The sequence below is a fragment of the Channa argus genome, chromosome 11 (genome assembly GCF_033026475.1).
Source record: "Channa argus isolate prfri chromosome 11, Channa argus male v1.0, whole genome shotgun sequence".
In the NCBI taxonomy this organism is placed as follows: domain Eukaryota; kingdom Metazoa; phylum Chordata; class Actinopteri; order Anabantiformes; family Channidae; genus Channa; species Channa argus.
Window position 1 is genome coordinate 15153789 of NC_090207.1, and position 25169 is coordinate 15178957.

The 25169-nt window shown below is 42.5% G+C and overlaps 1 protein-coding gene across 5 annotated transcripts in view; it reads right to left on the reverse strand.

The window, feature by feature from the left end:
- Window positions 1-19213, reverse strand: part of setbp1 (SET binding protein 1) — a 32365-nt gene extending 13152 nt beyond the window's left edge. Inside the window, exons 1-2 of one of the 5 annotated variants that reach the window (XM_067520223.1) lie at window positions 18508-19211; window positions 12543-13135 (exon numbers count right to left, since the gene is read on the reverse strand). In XM_067520223.1, coding sequence (XP_067376324.1) covers window positions 12543-12977 — 435 coding nt within the window. In that variant the 5' untranslated portion in view covers window positions 12978-13135; window positions 18508-19211. Of the gene's footprint in view, window positions 1-5884; window positions 6034-6829; window positions 7025-12542; window positions 13136-18507 lie in introns of those variants that run through there. The other 4 variants (XM_067520227.1, XM_067520226.1, XM_067520224.1 and 1 more) reach the window with 4 other exon arrangements.
- Window positions 19214-25169: the final 5956 nt, after the last annotated feature.

Genomic DNA, 25169 nt, shown 5'->3' on the forward strand with positions numbered 1-25169 from the left:
ACAGCAACCAATCAAAGTTTACATTTGTCCGGGTAAAAATGTATATGCTGGACAACATAACCCCGCTTAATGTATCACTGCGGCATCACTGTACTGCTGCAAGATGAGAAATAGAGCAGTGGATGGCCTTTGTGGTTTAGCCTGTTATTAACAGACTCAGTATGACGCAACAAGACACTGTTCTGCTGCGCTGCAGGGATATGTAACCTAACCACAGGCCTGCCTCTCAGCATGTACACATACATGCAAGCGCTCACACACACACACACACACACACACACACACACACACACACACACAGTCACAAATGCATTCTGAAGATGGACAGGTTTCCATGGCTTTAGCAAATCCTGCAATCACATATTTAGCACATGCTAGTTGTCAAATCAGAAAACCAATCTAGACCTATTAGATGATATTTCGACCAAGAAAAGGATGAAATATATCATGAACACCTTTCTTATCACAGAGAAAGTGTTTCAACTCTTCAATCTTATACCCTACTGTACCAATGCCCAGCTACACTTTCATTTCCATAACTACCTTCAGACGCCACAATAAAATCTAGTTTCTCCTTTTTATTTCACCTGTCCAATCAGTAGTCAGACAGTGACACTCGTGTTGTACTTCCACACGCTACAGTGCTAAATGCAAGCTGCAAACCCTGACACATGAACTGTACATAACATGGACTACCACTCTGATTCGTTTTATTGAATGCAATGACAGCAAGGTGTCTTATTTATTTCCTGAACACATTGCTATGGTATCATTTCAGTTCTGAAATGTGTGTGTGTATGTGTGTGGTGACACTAGAGAAGACTTTCTTTGAGTCCACAGAGGGATAAGATGACAGACACCTGATACACACTTGCTTTCTCATTTAACCTGTCCTAGAATACCTGCTGTTTCAGGTTAAAGGAGGGCACCGAAAAAGAGACAGACAGGGAGATGGAGGTGGTTATAGAGAGACAGACAGCCACACACACACACACACACTTTATATATATATATATATATATATATATATATATATATATATATATATATATATATATATATATATATATATATATAAAAAAAATGCACCCTACCCACTAACCACAACGCAACCACTGAGAGATATTAAAGAACGGCAAGGACAGCTTTTCTACTACAGACAGAAGAGCAACAGAGAAGAAAGCAACCCCCCCCCCCCCCCCCCCCCCCCACACACACACACACACACACACACACACACACACTGCTCTTCTGATTGAGGTTGGGTTATTGGCACCAGTTCAGCTTTTTGTTCTTAGTTTCCTCCCTTCTCCCACCCTCTCCTCCCTCTTCCCTTCTTTATGCCTCTTACATTCTATGAAACATTTCCAGGAAACATTTTACTGTCTGATATCCACAGAAGCAAATGTAAGTAGTGGTCATATGGATCAAGGTATTCCCATAGTTGTTGTGCTCATCATGGTGGGAAAAGATCTCTTTATTCTCACCTTTTCCTGCCAGAGTCACTGTTGGTCATTCATTTGACTTTAAATCAATGTTCTTTCAACAATATTCACTTTTCTCTATTGAATATTTTTGCTTTGCCTTTTTATCACATCTTTGGAGGCCCTGTTGTCAAGTACTGTATAGATGTATCCCACAGAAAATTGTTGCTGTACTTTGCAAATTGACTGATATTTCTCTGTTGATCATAAACTGCCCTGCTGTGTAAATACAGACTCCCTACATCTCCCTGTGTTACTGCTGGCCGGCAGCAGGGGGCAGTGGTCATAAAATCAACACTAGCTGGACTCTGACCGTGGAGTAATCCACAAGCACAAGACCTGTGAGTCTGCAACCTTTTCTACAATGTCCCCTCAGATCAAATATAGATAAGAAACACAAACCAGGCCCAAAGCATGTTTTGTACAACTGATGCACTCTCCCTCCCCTCAAGGCTCTCTAGGCTATGTTTAGGGGTTAAGGGTCATACTCCACAGCTAGGTCAACAACCATTTCTTGGATATCTTGCTCTGAGTCAGAACTGTAACAGCATGAATTGGTAACACTTAGGCCCTTTAACACCTGAAAGCAAACAGATATGGACCTGCACATTCCTTTCCAGTAGTGATGTTACCCTCAGATAAGGTCAGAGTGCAGTTGAGGAGGTCATGGATAATATGTGACTAAGCCCTGCAATCACCCAACTGAAAGGACCTTTGGAAATAAGTCATTATATATTTACTGACAAATATGTGAATGAGTGTCTAAATGCAACATTTGCACTCAGCACGCTGTTGTAAATCAAGGTTTGAATGTAAAATGTAGCACTATTCTATCCTTCAGTTTGATGTGACGGGAGGTATGTGACAGCCCCTCCTGTCCTTTCCTCTCCTACAGCCTGTTGAAAAAAATCAACCTCAGAGTGGAACTTCTCCCTCACACGCGCCCACACACACACACACACACACACACACACACACACACACACAGACACACACAATAGTACACACACAGTACTCTGGCTGCACCATATTACTGGGAAAGAACACCCTAAACAGGCACACCCAAATCTCACAATCCAGCACACATGTACACACATATACCCCAGCAAACATATACACAAGCTCCTTGCACACACACACAGTCTCTCTCACATACACACACACAGTCACACAAACATGCTGCCCTTCAAATAGTTTTTCGCAGCCTTTTATTTGGCTGCACGCCCGGTGGTTAGAGTGTTTCATTTTTCCCTGTGTATGGAACTGGGCAGCTGTCCAGACAGACACACAAAGAGAAAAAGAGACACAGCCACAGAGAGAGAGAGAGAAATGTGCAGGGGGTGGGGTGTTACCAGCAGAAAAACAAGAATAGAGGTGCCTAGACCCGCTTACAACTAGTTCCCTCCAAAAACCTTATGATTGATATGAGCCTCTCCTTTCACCTTCTTCTTTCCTTGTCACACACACTCTCCTTGGCTTTGACACCATGCTGTCTCCCTCTGCCCCTCTGGCCTCGTGCACTGCCCCCCTCCCCCAATCAAATTTCTCCTTTTCTTCTTCTTTTTTCTTTTCTGGAGCTGACCATTTTCCCCCTGTGGGAACTAACACCACCTCCTCTTCCCCCCAAAGCCCGCTTCGCTCCAGCTTCATTCAGAGCGCTGCTTCTCTGTGATCTGTGTTTCTGACAGCTCTGTGCACGCACACGCGCGCGCACACACACACACGCACACACACACACAGCTCCTCTGCAAACAAACACCATGAATACTAACACGGCTTTGTGTCCACAGCACTTAAAACAGGGTAGAATGAGAGGGAGGGAGGAGGAGTGAGTACAGAGAAAATCAGGGAAAAGAGATGGTGAAGAAAGAGGAGCTGTGGCAATGTGTTGATCTTGTGGCCACTCTCACAGAGTTGCCCCCTCCCTCCTGCTACCCCCTCTTCCCTGTTTCACGTTCTCTCGTTCTTCCCACCAGTTCTCCAGGGAATAAAGACTTCCATTCATGCGCCTGAGGAGACTCACAGCAGGAGAGAAAAGAGGGAGGGGAAAGGGGAAGGAAAAGGAGAGGGTGTCAAGGTGGGACAGTCTGTGGATCACTGGGATCAGGCCCACTGCCTAAAATTGTGTGTATGTGTGTGTCTTTGTGTCTGTTTTCATTTAAAGTGCACTGCCAATGCTTTACTATCTCAGATCTGGTGACATCTGTGCCAGCCAAAGTATCTTCTGGGAAAGTTGGGTGGGAAAGTTTGAAAATTGGGCCTCATTCAAGAGTTCCACTGTTGGATTAATGCTGCAATTCCACAAGTGTTCAGCCTACATCCACAGTTCAGCAAAAAGGGACTTGATTATTTAGGCCAAAACTCTTATGTATGATCTTTTCTACATGCTGTTATGTACCCTCTTTCCTGAGCATGATCTACAGTATACACATTTTCCCTTTAGCTAAATGTTCCCCTGAAGCCACATGTAAAATGTTCCCTCTAACGTCCACAGCAGTAATCCATTAGATTGGAGTGAGTGCCCCTAAAGATAGCAGCAAAACAACCAACTGCCTTAAAAAAACACTAAGATGTAGATGACTCAATCTGAACAAAAGCCTGTGATTGGCTAAACTGAAGCATATTATTTTGGTGCAATTGAAGGTTTTCATTCGCGCAGTAATGACAGAGACATTTACATGCTACACAAAGTATACATCTAATCCCTGCTATTAGCATTAATGGTTTGTGTGCAGGCATATGTGTGTCCTGCTGATGAATAGTGCTAGGAATCACATTAGAAGAGTTCTTTCATAGTGATTATTACAGCGATTATGTAGCAATTGTTCCTTTCATGGACACTGCCAAATCTATTCATATGCATTATGCATTTCAGTTAGCACACATGCGCAGCACAAAGGAAATATACACAAGTAAGAAGCGCTACGTGTGCACTGACACACACACACACACACACACACAGTCAAGCTATGTGAAAGCAGAAGTCTAATACAGGTCAGAGTTCTTCATGAATAAGACAGAATGCTTTTTAATCAATGCATCTATTGGGGGGAAGTAAATACACATGTGGACAACACACAGTATAAACACCAAAGAAACATGCTTTGCACCATATGACTCAATCTTGCCACTTCTGTACAACAGGAAACAATTAACAGCCAATGAGCTGCTCTAAATTCTAAAGGATGACTTCCTGTGTGGAATGATGGGTAACTCAAGACAGAAACTGGGCTAAGATTAAACACTTCCTATCTGGCAAACAGTGGCCTGCAACAGCAGTGAACAAGTCTCACAATATTTATTGACAAAAAATGCACTGTAATGCAACGTGTCTGAGGCAACATACAAGAAATTAGTTTCTATACATGTTTGGGGAACAATACATTTTTGTACATTATCTTTTCCCATCTGAAAAAAGCAAAGGCAAAATATAATTGCACTGCAGAGTGTCAATCATCAGAAAATGAAGGCGAGATATTTCTTTAGTATTTTGAAAGAGTGTGTGGTACAAAGCTGACCAGAAATGTGGCCAGTTAGAGAGGGACAGTCGACTGCAATTACATGGCCAGCACCATATCACCTAAAGGATGTCCCACAGAGATAATAGTTTTAGGATTTATTTTAGTCATTTCAAGCAAAAATGCTAAAATGTTTTTAGCTTTACATACAATTTTATTTAAAATAACATCTGAAGATTCTCACTTGGGTTGAAATTGTAATGGGCATTTTATGGACTGAAAAACTAATTGTATAAGCCTAAACACATACACAAATATTAATCAAAATGAAAGCATTGGTTGCACCATTATTTCACTAGAAATTTGTTTTTTTGCAAGTGATAAACACAACAACACAGCAACAAACAGTTGCTGAAAGAGGAATTACCATGTCTTAAAGAATGATTGTAGGGTCTGGCCTTCAAGTTTAAAGCTTATGAAATAACACTTTGATTACTTCGTCTACATCAGAGTGTGTTTTAGCGAATATCCTCAGATGATCCCCAGCTTGCAAGAGAGCGCGAGTAAGAGAGCCACTGTAATGACATCCTCAGTGACAGGAAGAATGGGCAAAGTGAGACACAATAGTCTTAACCAATCAGACTGCCCGCCTCCCCTCAGGCCCACTTGCACCAACAATAACGTCTTTGTGTGAGGCTGCACTCCACTCGTGCGTTCACACACACACACACACACACACACACACACACACACACACACACACACACACACACACACACACACACACACACACACACACACACGCAGATCAAAGCATAGCATTCTACAATTTTTCAGACAGCCACAAAGGGAGAGCAGTGCTCTATGGGTAGAACTGCATTGGTGCAAATTAAAAAAAAAATACAAACAACAATACGGTTTGAGTGTGTGCATTTAGCTTACATAGCTTACAACCCAGTTCTGTGTGTATGTGTTTCCTTCCAGGACTGGGCACATGATTGCAGCTGCCCCTTTGCTCCCTCATCTAAACCAGCACCCCTCCTTATTGTAGGTGAGAGGTCACACAGAGTGGCATTCCTCTCAGTCTGAGAACGGGCGAGTGAGTGAGCACTGCACTGAGTACAAGGGGCAAAGAGAGTGAGTGAGAAAGAGAGAGAGAACAAGCGGACAAAAACACAACAAAGCAGGACAGGTAGAAGATGAGGAGCCCTGGGCATTCGGAAGTGTGTGTGAGTGTGCATGTGAGTTTACATGTGTATGTGTGTTGAAATGGACCACTAAATAGAAGACCCTTGTGGCTCTTCCCTGCCTCATAAACACAGCTGTTTGTTTAGTCTGAGCACCCCATGGGACAGATACACAGACAGAAGGACAGAGAGACACATTTATATAATTTATTCATGTCTGCATCCATACTTAAGAGGCAATGAGCATAAATAAACAGCAGAACTACAGACGGATTATTTTACAAAGCCTGGTACAAAGACCTGAAAAGGAGCAGAGAGTTGGGTCAAAAGACACAAATACACTATCATTTGTATGATTACATATTGTCATTGGGAAAACATTTTATATGTTGGTGATGTCTTCAAACCAACTAATGAAAATACTAATGCTGTTTTAAAATGTTATTAAACATTTGCCATGCCAATAAATCTATTAAAAATCACAGTGACACGCAGAAAAAAAAGACATATTTTTGCAAGAAGAGAGTTGAACACCACATCTACATGGTCATATCTCTTGCTTTCAGATAAACACACACACCCTCACACACACACACGCTGAAAAGCTCGTACTAGACAGCTGAGGGGGCCATCAGATTTCACTGACAAACACACTTATGCCTCAAGTGAGACACAGTGAAAGTCAATATTCTGCGCCTACCTCTCCTTTCGTTTGAATCCTATCATCGCCTTTCCTTCCCTCCTGTGCACCAAACATCACCCTCTATCCTCTCCAAACCAAAAGCCAAACCCCCCACCACCACACACGCATACACACACACACTGTCTAACCACAGAGGCAGAGGCATGATGGAGCCATACTAATAAAGTGGCCACTAGGATCACATGATGCTGTGACTCAACATCATTCGTGACCGCAGGGGACATCAAACATGGCCGTCCTCCAGATAATCCCACATTTATGACTCAGAGTCAACCGCTGTCCAAACACCAAATTCAAGCTCATGTATTTTTTTTCCATAGATTCTACATTTATATGCATGATGCCATATCAAAACCACTACAATTTTGGCATCTTCTTTTGTTGTTGTATTTTAGTTGGATGAGAATTGTTTTTTTTTTGCTTTGTCAGTTTGAATAATTTAAGGAATGATTGCATATTGGTGTAAAAATGTCACCTGTGAGGCATTCTGAAAATGTTGTTGTTATTCTTAAAAGCTAAAATTTAAAAAATAATATTCAGTGACATAAAATGGCCATGTTCACTGGTTACTGCTCCCTGACTAAGCAATTGGCATTTCTTTAAGTGCAAGTAGCTACCTCAGGTCTTCATTAAAATGTAACTTGAGCTAGACTGGCTATTGTAGTCTGCTTGCATCTGCCTGAAGAAGAACAGCAACCCACTGGGACTGGATACAATAGTGAATGAATGAAGCTTGACCTTTGGGAAGGATTGAGAAGATGGTATGTGTGTGTCTGATTGAGAAATTAGCTACAGTTCCAACCAAATGGTCAGCCTAAACACACACACAAACACACACACACACACACACACACACACACACACACAATTCAACCCGGAGGGTAAGAAAGCAAAGGCCAGACTCCAGTTGTCTCAACCCTGACCCACTCGCACAAACAAACAATACTGGACACACACAAAAACACAAACACACACACACAGAGGCTTAGACAAAACTGGAGTCCAGCTATCACTTTGACTTTTGAATGTCCAACAGGGTCAAAGTTCATCTCTTATTCTGCCAGCCTCCAGCGCTCTTTTGTGTGGCTATGTGTGTCTTAGTGTCTACATGTGTGAGTGTGTGTGTACATGTGTTCACTAGGAGTGACCTTGCAGAGTCATTCATTGTGGATACACTGCAGCACCAGCACTACTCCAGAGCTGATTAGGGGGAAATCTTGCTTAGTGTAACGTGATGTGTGTATGTTTTTGTGTGTGGCACTGTGTGTGAGCATGAGTTTGGTGGGAGAAAGACAGCTGAACAGCTTGTGTTTTGCCTGGACTTCCTATAGGTTTGAGATATACTCAAGAGATGATCAGAGGTTAGATAGGAGAAGAGATATACGTGTGTGTGTGTGTGTGTCTGTGTGTCTATCACTGTGTGAAATGTGTACAGGCTGTGTATGGGGGTCAGACACAGATGGACAGCTGGTGTTTCAGTGGTGCTAAATCACTCACCCCTCCCCAGCAAGCAGGCGCACACACACACACACACACACACACACACACACACACACACACACACACACACACACGTCCCATCCCCCATTGAGCATGGGGAAACGCCCCTTAAAGCATTCCAGCTCTTTCAAAGAGTGCACACACACACACACACACACACACACACACACACACACACACACACATACAAAACAAAAACAAAAATAAAAGGCTGGCTATTTTCTCCACAGAGACAGACAAAAGTCCAATATAAAAGTTTGGTCAGGATATATTAATTTTGGTTATTTTATGTTAATACACTTTCATAAAACACATTCATAAATTAGTCAAAGATTGCTCTCTACATGGGTAAACACAAAACGGACACACGGACACACGGACAAATAGACACACACAGACACACACAGACACACACACAAGCTCCTATTTTATGAGCTCATCAAGTCCCTCAAGTCACCAACCGCCATCTCAGCCAGGGATAAAAAAAGCTAACATCAAAGGGCTAACCATTTCACACACACAGATGTGCAAGCATTGCGTGCGCACACACTTGGTGTGGCAGCATTAATTTCCTTGTGAATGTACTTGACTAACACACAATAATCTTAGACACTGTTGAGAGACCACCAAGCAGTAACACACACTAACACACACACACGCACACACACACACAGAGCCAGGGGGACCACCAAGCAGAGGGGCTGTCAAGACAAGATAAGTGTATGCCTAGCATCAGGGTTTCACATACACACGCGTACCCACACACATAAATACAACAATGACACACAACCTGGGCTGGACTCCTGGAAAAGCTCTGGCTTATCTCTCCCCACAGATAGTGAAATGGATTAAGAGCCACATTTGGCACGTCCAGAGAACTGGACAGATAACCAGGAAAACACTCTCTCTAACTGCAATCACTGTTCAACATGATTTGTGTGTATGTGTGTGTGCTTGTCTATGTGTGTGTGGGAGAGAGAATCTATTTTAGCTTGAGTATGCTCCCCCATGTGCAGGCATTGGACCAATAACTGTCTATGTGTGTGTTTGTGTCTATGTGGGCATATGTGTGTGGAAGACTGATGCAGTGGCTGACCCAAGACCCAATCAGTTAGAACACACACATTCAGCTTCCAAACACACACAGCGTATACAGACAAAGAACTGTGTGTGAGAGGATGGTCAGCATGCGTGTGATGTCAACTGGAGACAGAGAATGGAAGCCCATCATATCCCGTTTATGACTGTGTGTGGGTCTTTCTTCTGACACTACAAGCGTGCTCATTGACCCCCCTGGTTTTACATTGCTGTTATAAAGATGATAAGAGGATGAGATTCCTTTTTCTGACTATTAATGTGCTTCTCTCCTCTCCTCTACTTCTTTCACTATTCACTTCATAGCCGACATATAGAGAATTTACTACATATTACATATAGATAATGAACAATTATCTATAATTGGCATTTTCTGTTAGCACTGACGGGTGCAGAGTTGCATGGCTGTTATTTTTGAATCTATAAAATATAACACATTGCTCTATAAGCTTGTCAACAGCATGGCCATCATTCTATTTTAGACATGTTTGATGGCACTATACTACATACACTTGATACTGATAATTTATAGACTCAAATCAAAGCGGTGATTTCAGATAAAGTAATTCTGGATTAAACTTTACTTGTATCTATACATTTAAACTACAAGTCACAAGTTACATGATTTGATTAAGATTTTTTTTAATTATTTTTATTCAAATTTGTCCTTTTGTTGCTTCATACTTTAACGTCCAAGTTTTGTCATGCAGTTTTGACGCCATATTTTTAGGCTGCTACAAAAATAAAACTGGTCAAACCATCACATTTGTTACGTCTTTCTTTGGACTGTTCTACATGTTTGCTGACTTATCTGCCTGTCTCTCCCCTTCTCTGTCTATTAGAGTCAAATCTCTGTCTTAATGGGCATCTTTTGTATCCTGCCTCTCCCCCTGCTCTATTCATCACACTGCCACACGCACATACAGACTCCCTCTGAGGGGGCCCCTTAACCAGGCTCTCCATATGCCTGACCCCCACCTCCCTTCTCCTCCTCCTCCGCTTTCCACAACCCCCTTCCCACTCCTCTCCCCATCACTTGCTCACACTCTGGCTTCTGCTCTGTTGCTGCTGCTGCTGCTGCCCCATGCTGCCATCTGCTACAAGAGAACACAGGGTGAAAGAGGGAGGATGAGGAAGAAAACACTGATGAAAAGAGTGAGCAAGAAGACCAAGGCATGAGGAAAGAAGAGACTGAGGGGAAAGTGAAGAAAGACAGAATGATAGAAGATAAAGAGAGAAATGGCGAAAGGGACGTGGAGACAATACCAGAGAGACTCGAGAGGCTGTCCATCTGCTCTCCCCCTCACCTCCCCTCCTCTCCTGACACACAGTCACACCACAAAGAGAGTATTTAACCTCACACACACACACACACACACACACACAGAGAAAGAAAGACGGGGAGGCAGAAAGTAGCCCAGCCTCTCTCTTTAACCCGTTCCTCTCCACTGAGCCTGCCTGTATTACACCCTTGGGGTGGCAGGTGATGGGTGGTTGGAGGGAAAGGTTGTAGGGGGAGAGCAAGGGGTAAAGGGAAGTGGGATGGGGGAGGGTGTGTGATTGAGGTACAGAGCATAGGGGATGAAGGGTTGAAACTGATCTGAATCAACACCAACACCTCCTCCTCCCCTCCCCAAACCGCAACAGAGACCAGCTTGCTGCCCATGTCACTATGACAACCTCCGTCAATCACACTGTAGCCGTGGGATTTCAAATGGCGACCAGTGGAGCTCAATTAGGAGTGGCGGCCCTCTCTATTCAGAAACCTGAAAATTTTTTGAGGTGAATTTGTTTTTACCCCAAATCTAAAGAAAAGTGACAGCAGGTCAGATAGACTCAGTCTGATTTGTTGTTACAAGACACACTTTGCAGACAGTGAGCTGAAATTATGTCTGTGGGCTACACCAAAATCTGCAGTTCACATACCAACACCCATGTTTTCTTTCCAATTTGGCTGCTCCTATTTTAATCACCACACAGACTATGAGCACTAGTGTCAGAGTGGTTTAGTTACTTCATGAGACATACATGTAGAATAGTGGTTCTCAACCTTTTTGGCCTTTCCATACAGCTACTTGCAATGATATGTCTCCACAAGCAATTGTCTACTTGTAGGTATTAGTTTAACCCAAAACTGGTTTCCTTGTTTAATTTGAGTTCTGAAAACTAAAAAGTAATTCAAAAGATAAAACATCAACAATTGTGTTTAAACACGGTACATTCCCCAACAGTCATATAAAGTATGTACAGTACATCTCTAAACAACTGGTTTCATGAGGTTACAGGTAACTTAGAGAATGAAAGGCATGTAGTCTTTAATTGAATGTATTTCTTTTATTAACGTTGTCTTCAAGAAATATAAGAAATAAGTTATTGGTAAACAAAATAACAATCAGGACTTTTAAAACCCCAAAACTGGTGCACAACTGGACTAAACACAGCCCAGGATCATGCTGACAATATGACGCTTTCACTCCCGTTGGGCCTGTCGAGCTCAGTGACACTGAGATGGCTGTCAGGATTGGACACAACATGACTGTGTAGGTCAACACACACTGCACACACTAGATTCCCCCAGGGACCTGTACATACACAGTGTCACACACACCAAACACCAGTGCAGTGTGTAAAGGGTGCGATGGAGGAGAAGGAGCGTGAAGGGGTGTGACCCACAAGAGCTGATTTTATTAAAGGAAAGAAAAATGGAGAGAAGAGGAGCAGAGTGGAGATATAACCACAAATGGAGAGAGCAGACACCAGCTGTCACATGCTTATGTCAGCCCTATTCTCAGCTCCTATGTGAGTGTGTGTTGCGTGCTGGTGTGCATGTGTCACTGTGTGATCTCAGCTAGTCATGACTGGTTTCAATTACACAGCAAACTTTGACCCCGTGTAAGCAAGCAGGGAAAGGAGCTACTGAAGAGTGAGAGAGAGAGAGAAAGAGAGAGATGTGGAGTGTATGAGAGAGGAAGTGAGATGGTGACATAGAAAAAAAGCCACAGGAGTGAAAACTCAACTCATGAAACACATACTATACATGAAAGAGTGCACACCAACTTTAAAAAAAAAAAAAAACTCAGAAATGGCATAATTTACAGTGATGGTGACTTCTTACCCGTTTTCTGGGGGGTCCTCGTTCTTCCTCTTTTGGACCCCGCCCTGCTCCTGCCCCACTTCCTGTTCGTCCCTGCCGCCCCCCTTTTCCCTCTCCGACTGGAGGCTTGATGGTCATCCTGATTTCCGGTGGGCAAATGTAGTTCTCAAGGCTCTTAGGGGGCTTCTTAGTGCGCTTGGTGGTCTGGATTTTCAGCTTTAGACTTCCTTCCTGGAAGCTTGCCTCCTTGATGGAGAACTCCTGTTCTTCCAGAAGCCCCTCCCCCTGCTCCTCTAGCCCTTCTCCTTCACTGATGGCACCATTAATCACGTCAGCACTGCGTGCCAAACCGATGTCCCCTACTGCTTCCTGGTCTTCTTCATTTAACCCCACTCTGCCACACTGTAACTCCGCCTCTTTGGGTCGGGTCGAGCCAACCAGATCCCTTGGCTCCATCCACGCTCCCGCCAGAGCCAGTCAGGATGGGTAAAGCTGTGGCAGCCAGCCAATGAGAAATTAGAGAACAGTAGTCTGTCAATCTGATTGATTGCTGTCAATCAGCTACTGGGGTTGGTTTGGTTGTCCCACAGGAACACAGTGAAGCCAGGGACAGTCTGCACAGAGAGTAAAAAGAAGTGAATGATGTGTTTAGTAAAAGAGGGGCAACTAAAGCATTCCACTCATCCCTGTAGCTTCCATTCCAACACCTCCTCTCAGCACAGGCCTGTCCGCTGACATCAACATCATTAGCTGCCTGTTATGTAGAAGACAAACACTCAAGCTCATCACAGAACTGCTGCCTTGCTCTCATTTGCATTTTGTGCCTCACTTAAACAAACCAATTTTTTGACACGTACAACAGCCTGCCTCCTTTTCTCTCCCTACTCTCTTCTTTACTCAGTCTTTGCTAATCTTCCCTCACTTCATCCTTCATCCCTTCATCCTGCGGCAGATGAAGCAAAGCTGTGCAGACGCTGGAGCGATCAGTGCAAAATAAGACATTTCTCTTCTCTGCTCTAAAACCAGGCTGAAGTTAGCCTGAGGACACAAGACAGAAAAAAAAATGAAAGAAGCTGACTTCTGTTTTTTTTTTTCTTTCACCAGAGCAGGGAAGGAGGGAGGGAATCACACAGGGGGAAAAGGGAAGGCAGCAGAGAAAGACGGAGGAAAGGAATCTAAATTCTTTCCCCAGATGTGGTTTACGAGCTGGTCTGGAAAAACCAGCGCCTGAACTGTTCAACACACGCATGTGTTGGCATTGCTGCACACATGCATGAAAAACACCATAGACCTATGCAAATAAATACACATACATATGACAGTGTGGCTGTCATCAAGTAGACTTCTGCCCCCCCGCTACTATTTCTGCTATCTAGAGAAAGACCTGCATTAGACAATTCTCAGAGCATTCATCTTTCCTTTCCTTTTTGGATCATTGCATATGCAAGCATGCTATATTCCACAGTCACACAAACACACATACTGTGTGTATGTGTGTCTGTGCATTTACACAAGCTTACACAAGCTTACTTTGCACACGTATAAAAAAAAAAAGCAATCAAAACAAACAGTGGACTACACTTCTCACTACAGCTCCGGGGAATCCCATCAGTCAATATGACATGAGGCATGACTGAGCTGGAAGTGGGGAATGCTGTCTCACACACTGAGCTTAGACTGACACCATTTACACTGACGTGAACCCAGAGTAGACTTGCAGACATACCTAACATAAAAGCTTATTGGTGCATATGAACATTGGCCAGAGATCACAAAAGGTTTGCAGTATTTACCAACAACTAACCAACCATACCCCTGGCTAATACACTCGCTGAAATGTCTACTGAAGGCATTTTACATTTTATTCCTGTACCAGCCCATACTACTGGTCTAACAGCTGATTCCCATCATAATACCCAACAGCCTGCATAGCACATGCTTACAGTATGATCTAATAATCATAATCAACAGGGGTATTTCAACAAACATGTCAGTGTCAAACAGTGTCCAACCCCAAGGTCAAAGTCAGTGAACTGTGCTTTTCCAAGTGCATTTGCTAGATTAAAAAAAAAAGAAAAACACTTGATTCTATGTACTTTATCTAAAGCCTTAAACCACACTCTTTCAAAACTGACTCATAAAAGTTATTGACATATGTTCTGGGAGCTTCATAGTGGTAGTTCTGCATGAATAAGTCTTAAGAGTATAATAACAGTGGTTTTGCATATTTACCGTATGAACTCTGAATTGCCATATTATTCAAGCCTGACTTTATACCGCCAACCATTTTCCAATGCATACTAATTAGTTTCCAGATTGATTTCCCACCTTCCTGGAAGGCATTGATTTTGTCAGTGATTCATTCATTAAATGCAGTATGAAAAGGAACTTTCTAAACTTACTTCAGAGGGGCAATCCATCATCACACTGAAAAGTCAGAGTGCTTTATTTTTGTGTCATAGTTACATTATTTTCACTTCATTATTAGGTGGGATCCTAAGGTTACCTGCACAATGCCAAACCATGTAAAGCAAGAAACCTCCAAACATGCCCAGTAAGATTGTTCAATACACACCTTACTCTCTACAAAACAGCACAAGGCGTACATTGATCTGACAAATCAAAAAATGAGGAGTCTACAGAATTTCTAAAATTTTGATGGATTAACTTTGTCAGAAAAGAATCAGCAAGATGATTTGCATGTTCTATTAAAATAAATAAAACCACTAGGTACCTGGAATCAGTGGAAATCAGCAGTAATGTACCGTATAGGCAGTTTGAACTTAATTGACCGAAACATGCAAAACTCAAGTCCCAGCGTTCTTGTATAGTGCCCACATGGCCCTGTTTGGTCCTCTAGGAGCCTCGCAGTACCTAATGTCAGCTTGGTGACTCGCCCTAAAGGCATGTGTGAAAGCCACCCTGGTTGTTAAGTGACTGAGGACAATGACAGGAAAAAGACACAGCTGCCAACCACAACATCCAACACACACACGCACACTTATTAAAAAGTAACTTGTCCACTTTAGGTGGTGATCAGTAGGCTACCCCTTCACTAAAACTATAAAATGGTGTTATACATTAGTAAAACTATTCCTCCTCCCTGCTTGGTGCCCTAAGCCATGTTAGTTCTCTGTTGCTGGCAGAGAGGCTAAGAGTTTATGTAAGACTGACCCTTCTTCGGGCCCCCCTTGCCTAGCTAGCATGAGCCTCACTGTCTCCTCTCTCTCTCTCTCTCTCTCTCTCTCTTAAACACACAAACGCACTGGCACACACACATACACACCTCGACTAGCCTCAGACAGCAGGGTGATTGTAAGAAGCCAGACTCGCTGCATAAATAGCTTTATTATATTCTCAAAACTTCCAGCACTAACCAGCTTCCCTCTCAAATAGCATAAGGTCATTCCCTACGATGGATGTGAAAGGCTGTGACTACGACACTACTCCAACATTTTGCCTCATCCTTTGAAAACAATAAAGATAAAGCAATGATAATGGAGTACAGATGGACAGAACGGAGATGGAGAATGATACAGGCGCAGACAAAACATAAGTAGAAAGAGCCCGAGTGTGAGTGAGAAACACAGGAAGAGTGAAAGTGAGATGGCAGCAGAAACACAACCTTTTAAGGCTGCATACCCAGCAGCCCAGTGCCTGAGGTGGACTCACAAATAGCTCAAACACACATGCAGACAGATGCGCACACACAGAGACTCACACACCCACAAGCACTCCAAACACCCATGTGATTGCACAAGGTGAAGAGTCTCCTGTTTTCATCCTTTCTTTGATGTCAGAGTGTAGTAAAGGCTCGGCCATCCCTGGCTGTAGATGAGAATCTCAGCGGGATGATGAACATTGTCTGTTTGCCATTTTCATTTATCATTTATCTCTTTTATTCCAACCCTCTTGTGAAGGGGCAATCATGTAAACCAGTGTTTCTAGGAGGATCCAATCTTTGGTTGGAGACAAATCAAAAGGAAGGGCCCCAGCCTTCTAGTACTTCCAAATCCAGTGGGCATGAGTTTTCATACAGGAAGTCTATTAGTTCTGTGCCTCAGAGCAGAGCACGGTGAAGGAAACCATCTTTTTACCTTTCTCACAGCAAAGACACTTTTAGGTGATCATAAGGAACAAAACCCTTTCATAGTCACCGTGGAGTGCACAAGCTTGTGTTAAGATTCAGGGCAGTGAAAAGGACAATCAAAAAGTACCAAGCGTGTGACAGCCATAAGAGATTTCCTCTTATGGCCTTGCAGCCTCTATGTGTAGTCTCCCACACACACACTCCTCTAGATGAGCCATATGCCAGGTGGCATTAAACCCTTCCTCACCTAACTACCGTGCAGAAGCAGATGAATGTTAAACCATTTTAACTGCAGCAGAAGCCACAAAATGGCTGTCAGCAAAAACACCTCCCCTACTCCCCAACTGTCTTCCTCCTTCCCCACACCTCATCCCCCCCAACCTCTGTTCTCTCCCCTCTTCTCTATGCTACCTCTTTCCTTTTACCCTCCACTGGTTTCTTTCCCTCCCTCTCTCTGTGCGCTCTGCCAAAAGGTGCTCCAGTGCTGATATTCTGTTAAGAGAGCCTGCCAACAGTTAGATTTGTCCTTGGATCCCGTTCACATTCCCTCCTCCCCCCTCTCTGTGATCCTATTTCGACCCGAGGTATCCAGCTCAGAAGGGGATACAACTAATCGATTTCTCATGCTTTAATTTAAAGGTGGCACGGACATCTCATTACTTAATAGGTGGTTTATTAGCCTGCTTCATGCTCTTACACCACAAATATGCTGCAGGAGTTTCAACTCACTCAAATCTGTAAACAAGATCAATGGTTCCATCCAAGTCTCTTCACTCATTCCACAACCCAATTTCTTGCAATCTTTTCACATCTTTCTTTTTCAGCTGCCTCTATTCTCATGCACGTGTTCTTTTTGATGCAATACTCATTTCCACACTTTCAGTCCCATATATCCTAGAAACCCATTCCATTTCTCCATTTATCTTTTGCTAATGTGGCTGTTAGAGAAGTTTCTGAGGTTGCTAGTAACCATAATGTACTGCCATTATTGTTTAGCCCAAGAATAGCCATTATATTTAGCGACACTTTTTCTGCCATATGAAACCAATCTGGAGGAGGCCCACTGGATGCAGCGTGGAAGCCACATTTGTATGGAAACGTGCATTCCCTAATCGCCAAAGTGGCATGTGTGGATTCTGTCCCTCAAATGAAAATAAACAACAACGAATGCAGAAGGCAAAAATGAAACACACTCCTTACATATTAAGTGTCCTTGTAACTTCCAAAACATTTGGTGTCAAACATCAATTGCTCTTTAACTCCACCAGAAGCAGCATAACAACCACATCCAAACCAAAATCATTCATTACAACATTACAATACAATGTGACATAGGTCATGACAGACCAAAGGGGAAACAATCACCTGCTTGCGGTATTTTACAGACTGTGATGCTATGTGATGGACTATCACTGTTAGTGAAGCTTCAAGTCCATCCCAGTGGAAAACCAACTGAACTAAGAGCGTGAACAGCATTGGATTAGCTGGTCCTTGATCAATGTGTAGTGGACACTTAATCCCATTGACCCAATTAGCTGTTTTATCTTACTGTCGCCTAATTAACAAGCTATACCACACCAATAGTAGATGAAGACTTTGTGGTACAGTATTTGGGGTGACTAATGATTAGATGTGCACGTATTAATGTGAGTATGTGCACGCGTGCGTGTGTCTAGATGAATTTAGTGGCATGCGACTACATGCAATTTCACATATGTCATGTCTTATAAGGGATAAAAATGGCACCGACAAAATATATGAGGTTGCAGGTTAAAGTGGCACGTAAAAAGCAGGCAGCCACACACGCAGCGGCTAATAACATCAATATAAACATTAACGCATTTACAGGAGGTGTATTCAGGTGAGGAATGTGGCCAGTCAACCGGGGCTACTTACCCATGTCTAATGTTGTCAAACTCTCGGCTCTAACGTGTAAATATTTTATCAAGATCATTTACAATCCATTTAGACACATTCTACTCGAGCGAGGGATGGGATGTCAGCCTCCTGGGAAGCTGTCAAACAGTGCCACAATATCTGTATGTATATTTTTGACAGAAAACCCCGAGGAAAATGGCGTCAACGGTGCTTTGGGAAGAGAAAAAAAAAATAGGATGTGCAGCCGATCTGATGACAGAAGCAAGGTAGCCGCACAGGGGAAAAATCCAAACGGAAACTTGGTGCTTATTTCCAATTCGTCACTGAAATAAGATCTTTAGATGCTTTTGCGGATTGAAGGTGCAGAGTCGCGGCGGTGCACGGTGCGTTCCCGATGCTTTGCAGGATCGCTGGTCACTCGAGGAGCTTCACGGTACCGAGATCACTCGTAAATCCGCTACCCGGTTGGTAAAGGAGGAGGGGTGAGCAGGGCTGTTACTGCAGTCAAAACAAGCCCGCATCAGACTACAAGCCCAAATCCAGCGGGGAAACGTCGACAAGAGCGCGCTTTGAGCCGTCAGCGCGAAAGACAGAGGACCCGAGGCAGAAGACGGTGGTTTAGGTGGCTTTTTGTCGTCGGATGCATCGGGTCAAGGGTTTCTCTTTCTGTGTGTGTCTCTCTGCTTTTCCAAACCGTGAATGTCAGGTCTCGGAGCCTGGTGTCTGGTAATGATCTCACCCAGCAGACTGAACGCTCTGGCCGAGTAGAGCAGAGAGGAGAGAGAGACGAGGAGAGGAGAGGAAAGGAGGAGCGACATCGCCTCCACCTGGCAGCAAATGCACTTTGCTGCCAGGAGGTTTGCAACCTCCCATTAATTCCCAGGGCCTACTCCTGCGGGAGCGCTCTCATGGGCATGATGTTATTTCAACGTAGCCTAATGCAAAGTGGGAAAGCAACATCTGGCGAAATGCTTGTTGTTTTGACTGAGTCACAGCTGTGAGGAGAGAAGTGTTTTGCTCTTTTTTTCAGAAGTTTCAGATACATGTCTGTATATTTTCATGGATTCTTAATGTATCCGTAAAACAGCAACAACTTGGTGAGTTGGTGAAGCATTTAAAAATGTACTATGTACAGAAAGTTTTCAAAATGGGATGTTTAAGCTTATTACTTTGAACACTGTTTGGTTTTGTCAGCCTGTAACCATACTTTTGCCGAATTAACCAGATCACATTAGAATACCACCTGCCAGTCCCCAGGTACTATTTACCCATCTATGGTCCCCAATGGTAAAGTTCCAGTGATTCAATTTTAGTGGATTATTTAAGGAGAGAACCTCACTTAACTTCAGATTAAACTGCTCTGTCACAGGAGCATCCTGGTAAAGATAGCAGCATCTCATCTCATAGCTACATGTAGAGGTCACTAAAATGTAAGGGACTCAAAATAATTTACATAAAATAAGGGTAGCTAAAATAAGAGCATGATTGTAACAAGACTAGATTGTCAGACTAAAATGCTTAAAACAAATACACCAGATATATGAAATGATTAAATAAAAACAGATCAGATTGTCTAAATAATAAATTTAAATAAAGAGGAAACAAAGACATCCAAATCAGATTTTCTCCAGTTCAACAGAACTCAGTAGATTGAATCTATAAATATCGACAATAGACAATAATTTAACCTCTGCTGAGTCATTACTAAATAGATAGGTCTTATCAAATGCTGCTCGATTGCACATCCTCCAGGAGTTTTGAAACATGTCATGAAATATTTTGCAAACCTACGGCCAATCTATTAATGAGGTTTAGCACTTTTCTCTGAATTGGTAATGGTTTGCCACAACTACAGGAATTATTTGAGATAGGTAATGCTATTTGACTGTAGCTAGATCTATTTTAATATGTGCTTAGTGAGGTGTAATACACTCTGCCAACACATTTGCTTCAGAGGAACTCAAGATGGGTGTGTAAGTGGGGTCGAGTGGGTGAATGAAGGCAGATTAAAGTGTGGGTTTGTGTCTACGTGCACACCGGTGCTTTCCCCTTAATATGTCAAATTGCAGCAGGATGGAAAACCCACATCAACCAGTCATGAACAAGCCACAGTTGTTCCATTAATTCATCACGTCGGAAGTTATGTTTACATAGTGTCTCCATGCAAAACTTGACCTTCCTTGTATGGAAAACATCTTTTAACATTAACAAGCCATGCAAATGATGTCAGATGACCTTTCTTTCTCGGTGCCCCACGGTTACTAGCTGTAACTCATCTTTGGCATGTGTGTGAGTGTGTGAGCAGAGCACCCGCTGAGAGACAGTTCATTAGCAGGATTGTGATTGTGTGCTCACTAGCATGTAAACACTCAATATAGTTTCAAAATTGTAGTTAAAAATCAGCACTGCCATCAGCAGTTTCGGTGTTGTTGCTGTTCACTTCCCCCACTTCCCCCCTACACATGCTAGATTCACAAACGTGTTATGTATGTTATGTGTGTTTGTGCATGTTGGTATAAGTGTGTGTAGAGGGTCTATTTTATAAGGAGTGTTTTTATAGCAATGCTACAACTCTTTTTTTGTCCATTTATTAATTCCCTAATTATGAGCATGGGGCCGGTGGTGTATTTTGATTATGAAAACACTAGTATTGCTCCTTGCTTTAATGTTAAAGGACTAATTCACCAATTTAAAAGTTGCTTTCAATGGTTTCAGTTTAGGGTGTATATGTACATTTAATACTTTTAAACTTCCCTCTGACTTAAGTTTATTAAAGTATTTCTCTGCTTCTAGCTAAAAACTCCTCCAGATGACGTCCACCAAAGTAGTTTTTCATCATTGGGAGTTCAGATAATGTCATCGTGGGGAGCTTTGGAAAAGCATGCTGGACTGTGATTACAAACTCCAAAGTGTGAGCAACAAGATAACAATCTGAACTAAACGTTCGTCCAAGTGATGCCATCTGGAGGCATTTTTACTTCATAACTACCCAAACTACAACCAAAAGAAGCAAGTTTAAAATTAGTAAAGGCGTGCTGTAACTCCGCATTGTTTCAGGATTTAACGTTCAGTGGAGAAGTAGATTTACTGATGGATATAAATCCTTGAAGGCTATCTACAAACTAGGTTGCTTAGGTTTGCCTATGTCATCATAGATAAGGAGGGGCGAGAAGATTTGGCTGACTGAAACCTTTCAAAAGCTGTCTTTATGCACAGTATAAATGTTGATAGATGAATCATCTCTGTGGACATCAAAAGCTAACATAACTCTATATGTACCGTGCAAAATAATAGTTTTGATTGCAGTTATTTTTTAAATTTGGGTTAATTGGGGGTTGATTTTAGCATTTAAAAAAATGAAGCCCTCATAAATGCAGAATTAAATGTGTGTATGTGTTTGTGTGTGTTCACATTCATGTGTGTTTATTGATTTGGGATATGTGCTAGAATACAAAGAGACCCCTGAGAGTGAGGGGTCAACAGCTGCTCCCCAACAACCAATCAATTGCAGTGTATCAGTAAACATCACGCACAGACACACATATACACACACTAATACATACACACACATACACAAACACACACACACAGAGACAGCACTCTGTTCTTGAATCTGTTGCCATGGATACCAGATACAGGCAGCCAAGAGGGAGCAGTTTTCCAGCTTAAACTGTAAATATTGAATTATGATGGGGAGGAAAGAGACAGCAGTGCAGGGCAACGTTCCTGTCTGAATGATCTAAATATCTAGATAATCCTTTCATCTCTATTCACTGCTACAGGAAATCTGGAGCATCATTCATGTTCATCAAGTTCAGCATAAAAAGATAAGTCTGTCTTCCTGATCCAGCCATTTATCTGACTCTCTATTACAGACTGTGAGCTGCCCCCATTCCTTCATCTCTCCTGCCTTTTTGCCTGACTGATCTTCATTCCCTAACACGGGTTGCAAAGTAAATGCTTCCCCATGTCAAATTTGCAATACATAAAAGTGAATCTCAGCCAAACCACTTTACCAAATGCTATAGCTTTTATGTGGCAACAGTTCCTCTGTGGTTTCATCAATGGGGAGAGAGGAGATTGAGATGAAGAGGTGAAAAGGGAAAAAAAACAACTTAACAATTAATAAATGCTTGGGCAAATTATTTAAGTGAGGCCATTGAAGGGAAAGCGTGAGATGAGAAGCAAAGGGAGACTCTGAAGGTGAATGTCAATAGTTGGTTTACTGTCTTTATGAATAATATAAGCAGTGGAGTTGGCAGAGCTAAAATAATAACAACACAGAGATATTCAAAGCTACAGCACTAGACTATACCAGAGAAAGAGAGTCAACATGCTAACCTTGAGCTGACATTGGGAGCAGGAGAGACTCATGTTCAATCAATGAAGGGCTTTTCTCAGGGAGTCCACTAATCTCACAGGGCAGCAAAGGGTTCATCAGAGCTGAGAGACCCCTGGGAATGCAGTTAACCGAGAGAGATAGAGAAAGACAGACATACAGACAGGGTGAGGATCTGTATATGTGTGTGTGCAGGACAAAATGCCTTTGCATGTGAACAGACAGTGAAAGCACTCAAGAAAAAATGTAATTGTGTGTTAAAACATGCACTTGTGTGTTGCAGAAATGTGTGACAAAAGTTCATCTGTCTATGGGTGTGTGTGCGTGCTTCTGTGTGTCGGAAGGAGTGAGGGCCACGCTGATAGACTGAGAAGTTAATGGGATGTGTGACAAGGTTGATTACTGAGGCCTCAGTGATCTGGCTGGGTTAATGAAGTGAATGACTTCTTGGACAACATACCACTGGGGCTATCTTCAGCTCCTGATAGTACACTCTGATAAACCAGACTGGCCTTTTATTCTCAACACATTTACTGTGAAAAGGTACCTGGCTCGAATACATTGGTGCATTTAGTTGCATTTAGTTGACATTCAGTGTACTCATAGCATCGTGGGTAGAAGGTCTTCCTTTGAACAGTTTTATAATTATTGGAGGAGAGGGTTAGGGTTGGAGTTTCTCCTAAGTTTCTAAAGTGGCTACCGGCAGTTTGCACATGCAGCCACACTTACATATTTAAGGCCAGATACAAACAAATCAAGAGCAAGAGCAAGATTTGTTGCATGACCTTATTCTCCATTTTTCTAATGGGAGCGCTAACAACGTCTGAGAGGAGATGCAGGCTGGAACATAACAACAATGCAGATGGAAGCTAAGACAACAACAAAGACAACCCTAAATGCAGTTGACTGTGGACTCCCCACCAGCTCCGTCTATGAAAAGATGACATTGTGCCCATCCCCCTGCTACTTACAGAGACATTATCATAATGTTGTCTCTGTATGAGCCGAGCGATCAAGTGGGCTCATCTTGAAGTCCTTCACAAGGCCCAGTGTATGTTGATGCTTCAGATGCTGAAGCAAGACAGTGGAGAAAAAAAACCCTAATATTTATTCAAACAGACATTTCTGGCATCTAACAATGCAGCCCAGGACTGACAGCAACGATTTGATGAATCTCAGCATTGGTTGTAAACAAACAACAGCAAGGAAGATAATGAATGTATCTTTTTGTCCTTTTGCTTTATTATTGCCTTGAAACTAAAGACATAAACATGAAATGGGCAAAATTAATCATTGCTAAATTTAATTTCAAATTCAATGTATGCTTTAATATGAGAGGGAAGGAAAAATAAAGAGCAACAGATTGAACATTTAAACATCTATTAGACACATGAATAATAAATAATTAGTTCCCAGAAACATATTGTTTGTCACAACTTGTGTGAACCTTCACACCTCAAACATCCACCCTACAACATCCTGTTGTGTTATAACTGTGCATGTGGTCAGATACAGCTGCGTGTGTGTGTGTTTGTGTGTGTGTGTGTGTGTGTGTGTGTGTGTGTGTGTTTTGGGGGGGAGTCAGAAACAGAAACAAAGAAGGAAAACTCCCTAGATGACAGAAGGCACTGCCACTTCCCCTGAGACTCTGTGAGTAAAGTAAAGCGAGAGATGTGAAGCAGGTGTATGATACAGCACTGAGTGTGATAGCGCTGAATCATTCATTCATTCAGTCATCAAGTTCCATTTAAACCATTTCAGTGGTTCCAGTATAGTCACCTAATAAAGGGGATACATATTATTGACTAATATCTCAAAAGGAAAAATAGGTGACCACCTAAAACAACAAGAGACAGACTTATTTTAATACCCATCATGATTAATTTTTTGCTCACAAAAACCCCTTTCCTCTTGTATTTTTACACTTCTATAAACAACTTGATTTGTGCGTTTCAATGTGACATACAAGGTTTGTAGGTGGTGATGGTGGCTTAAAACAATTGTGAATTTGTTTAACATCATGTGTATTAAGTAAGGTGATTCAAAGAAGAAATTAAAAAACACACTTATCACCCAAATTGCCTCCTCTTCTCTCTCCTTTTAAAGACGATTTTCCAGAATATTAAGCTTTACAATCAGTGCACAGTTTTTTTAGGGGGAAGTATGAGGTGGCCCCATACCACACAAGAATGTATGAGCATGCACCCAACGAAAGACACCTGGTCCGCAGTTGTTGTTTACTGTACATTGTGTGAACACTGTCCCGTCTGAAGCTGCTTCCCAGCAGCAGGATGTGGTGGTGCGACACGTCCTCGCTCAACAACACCCACTTCCTATGAGT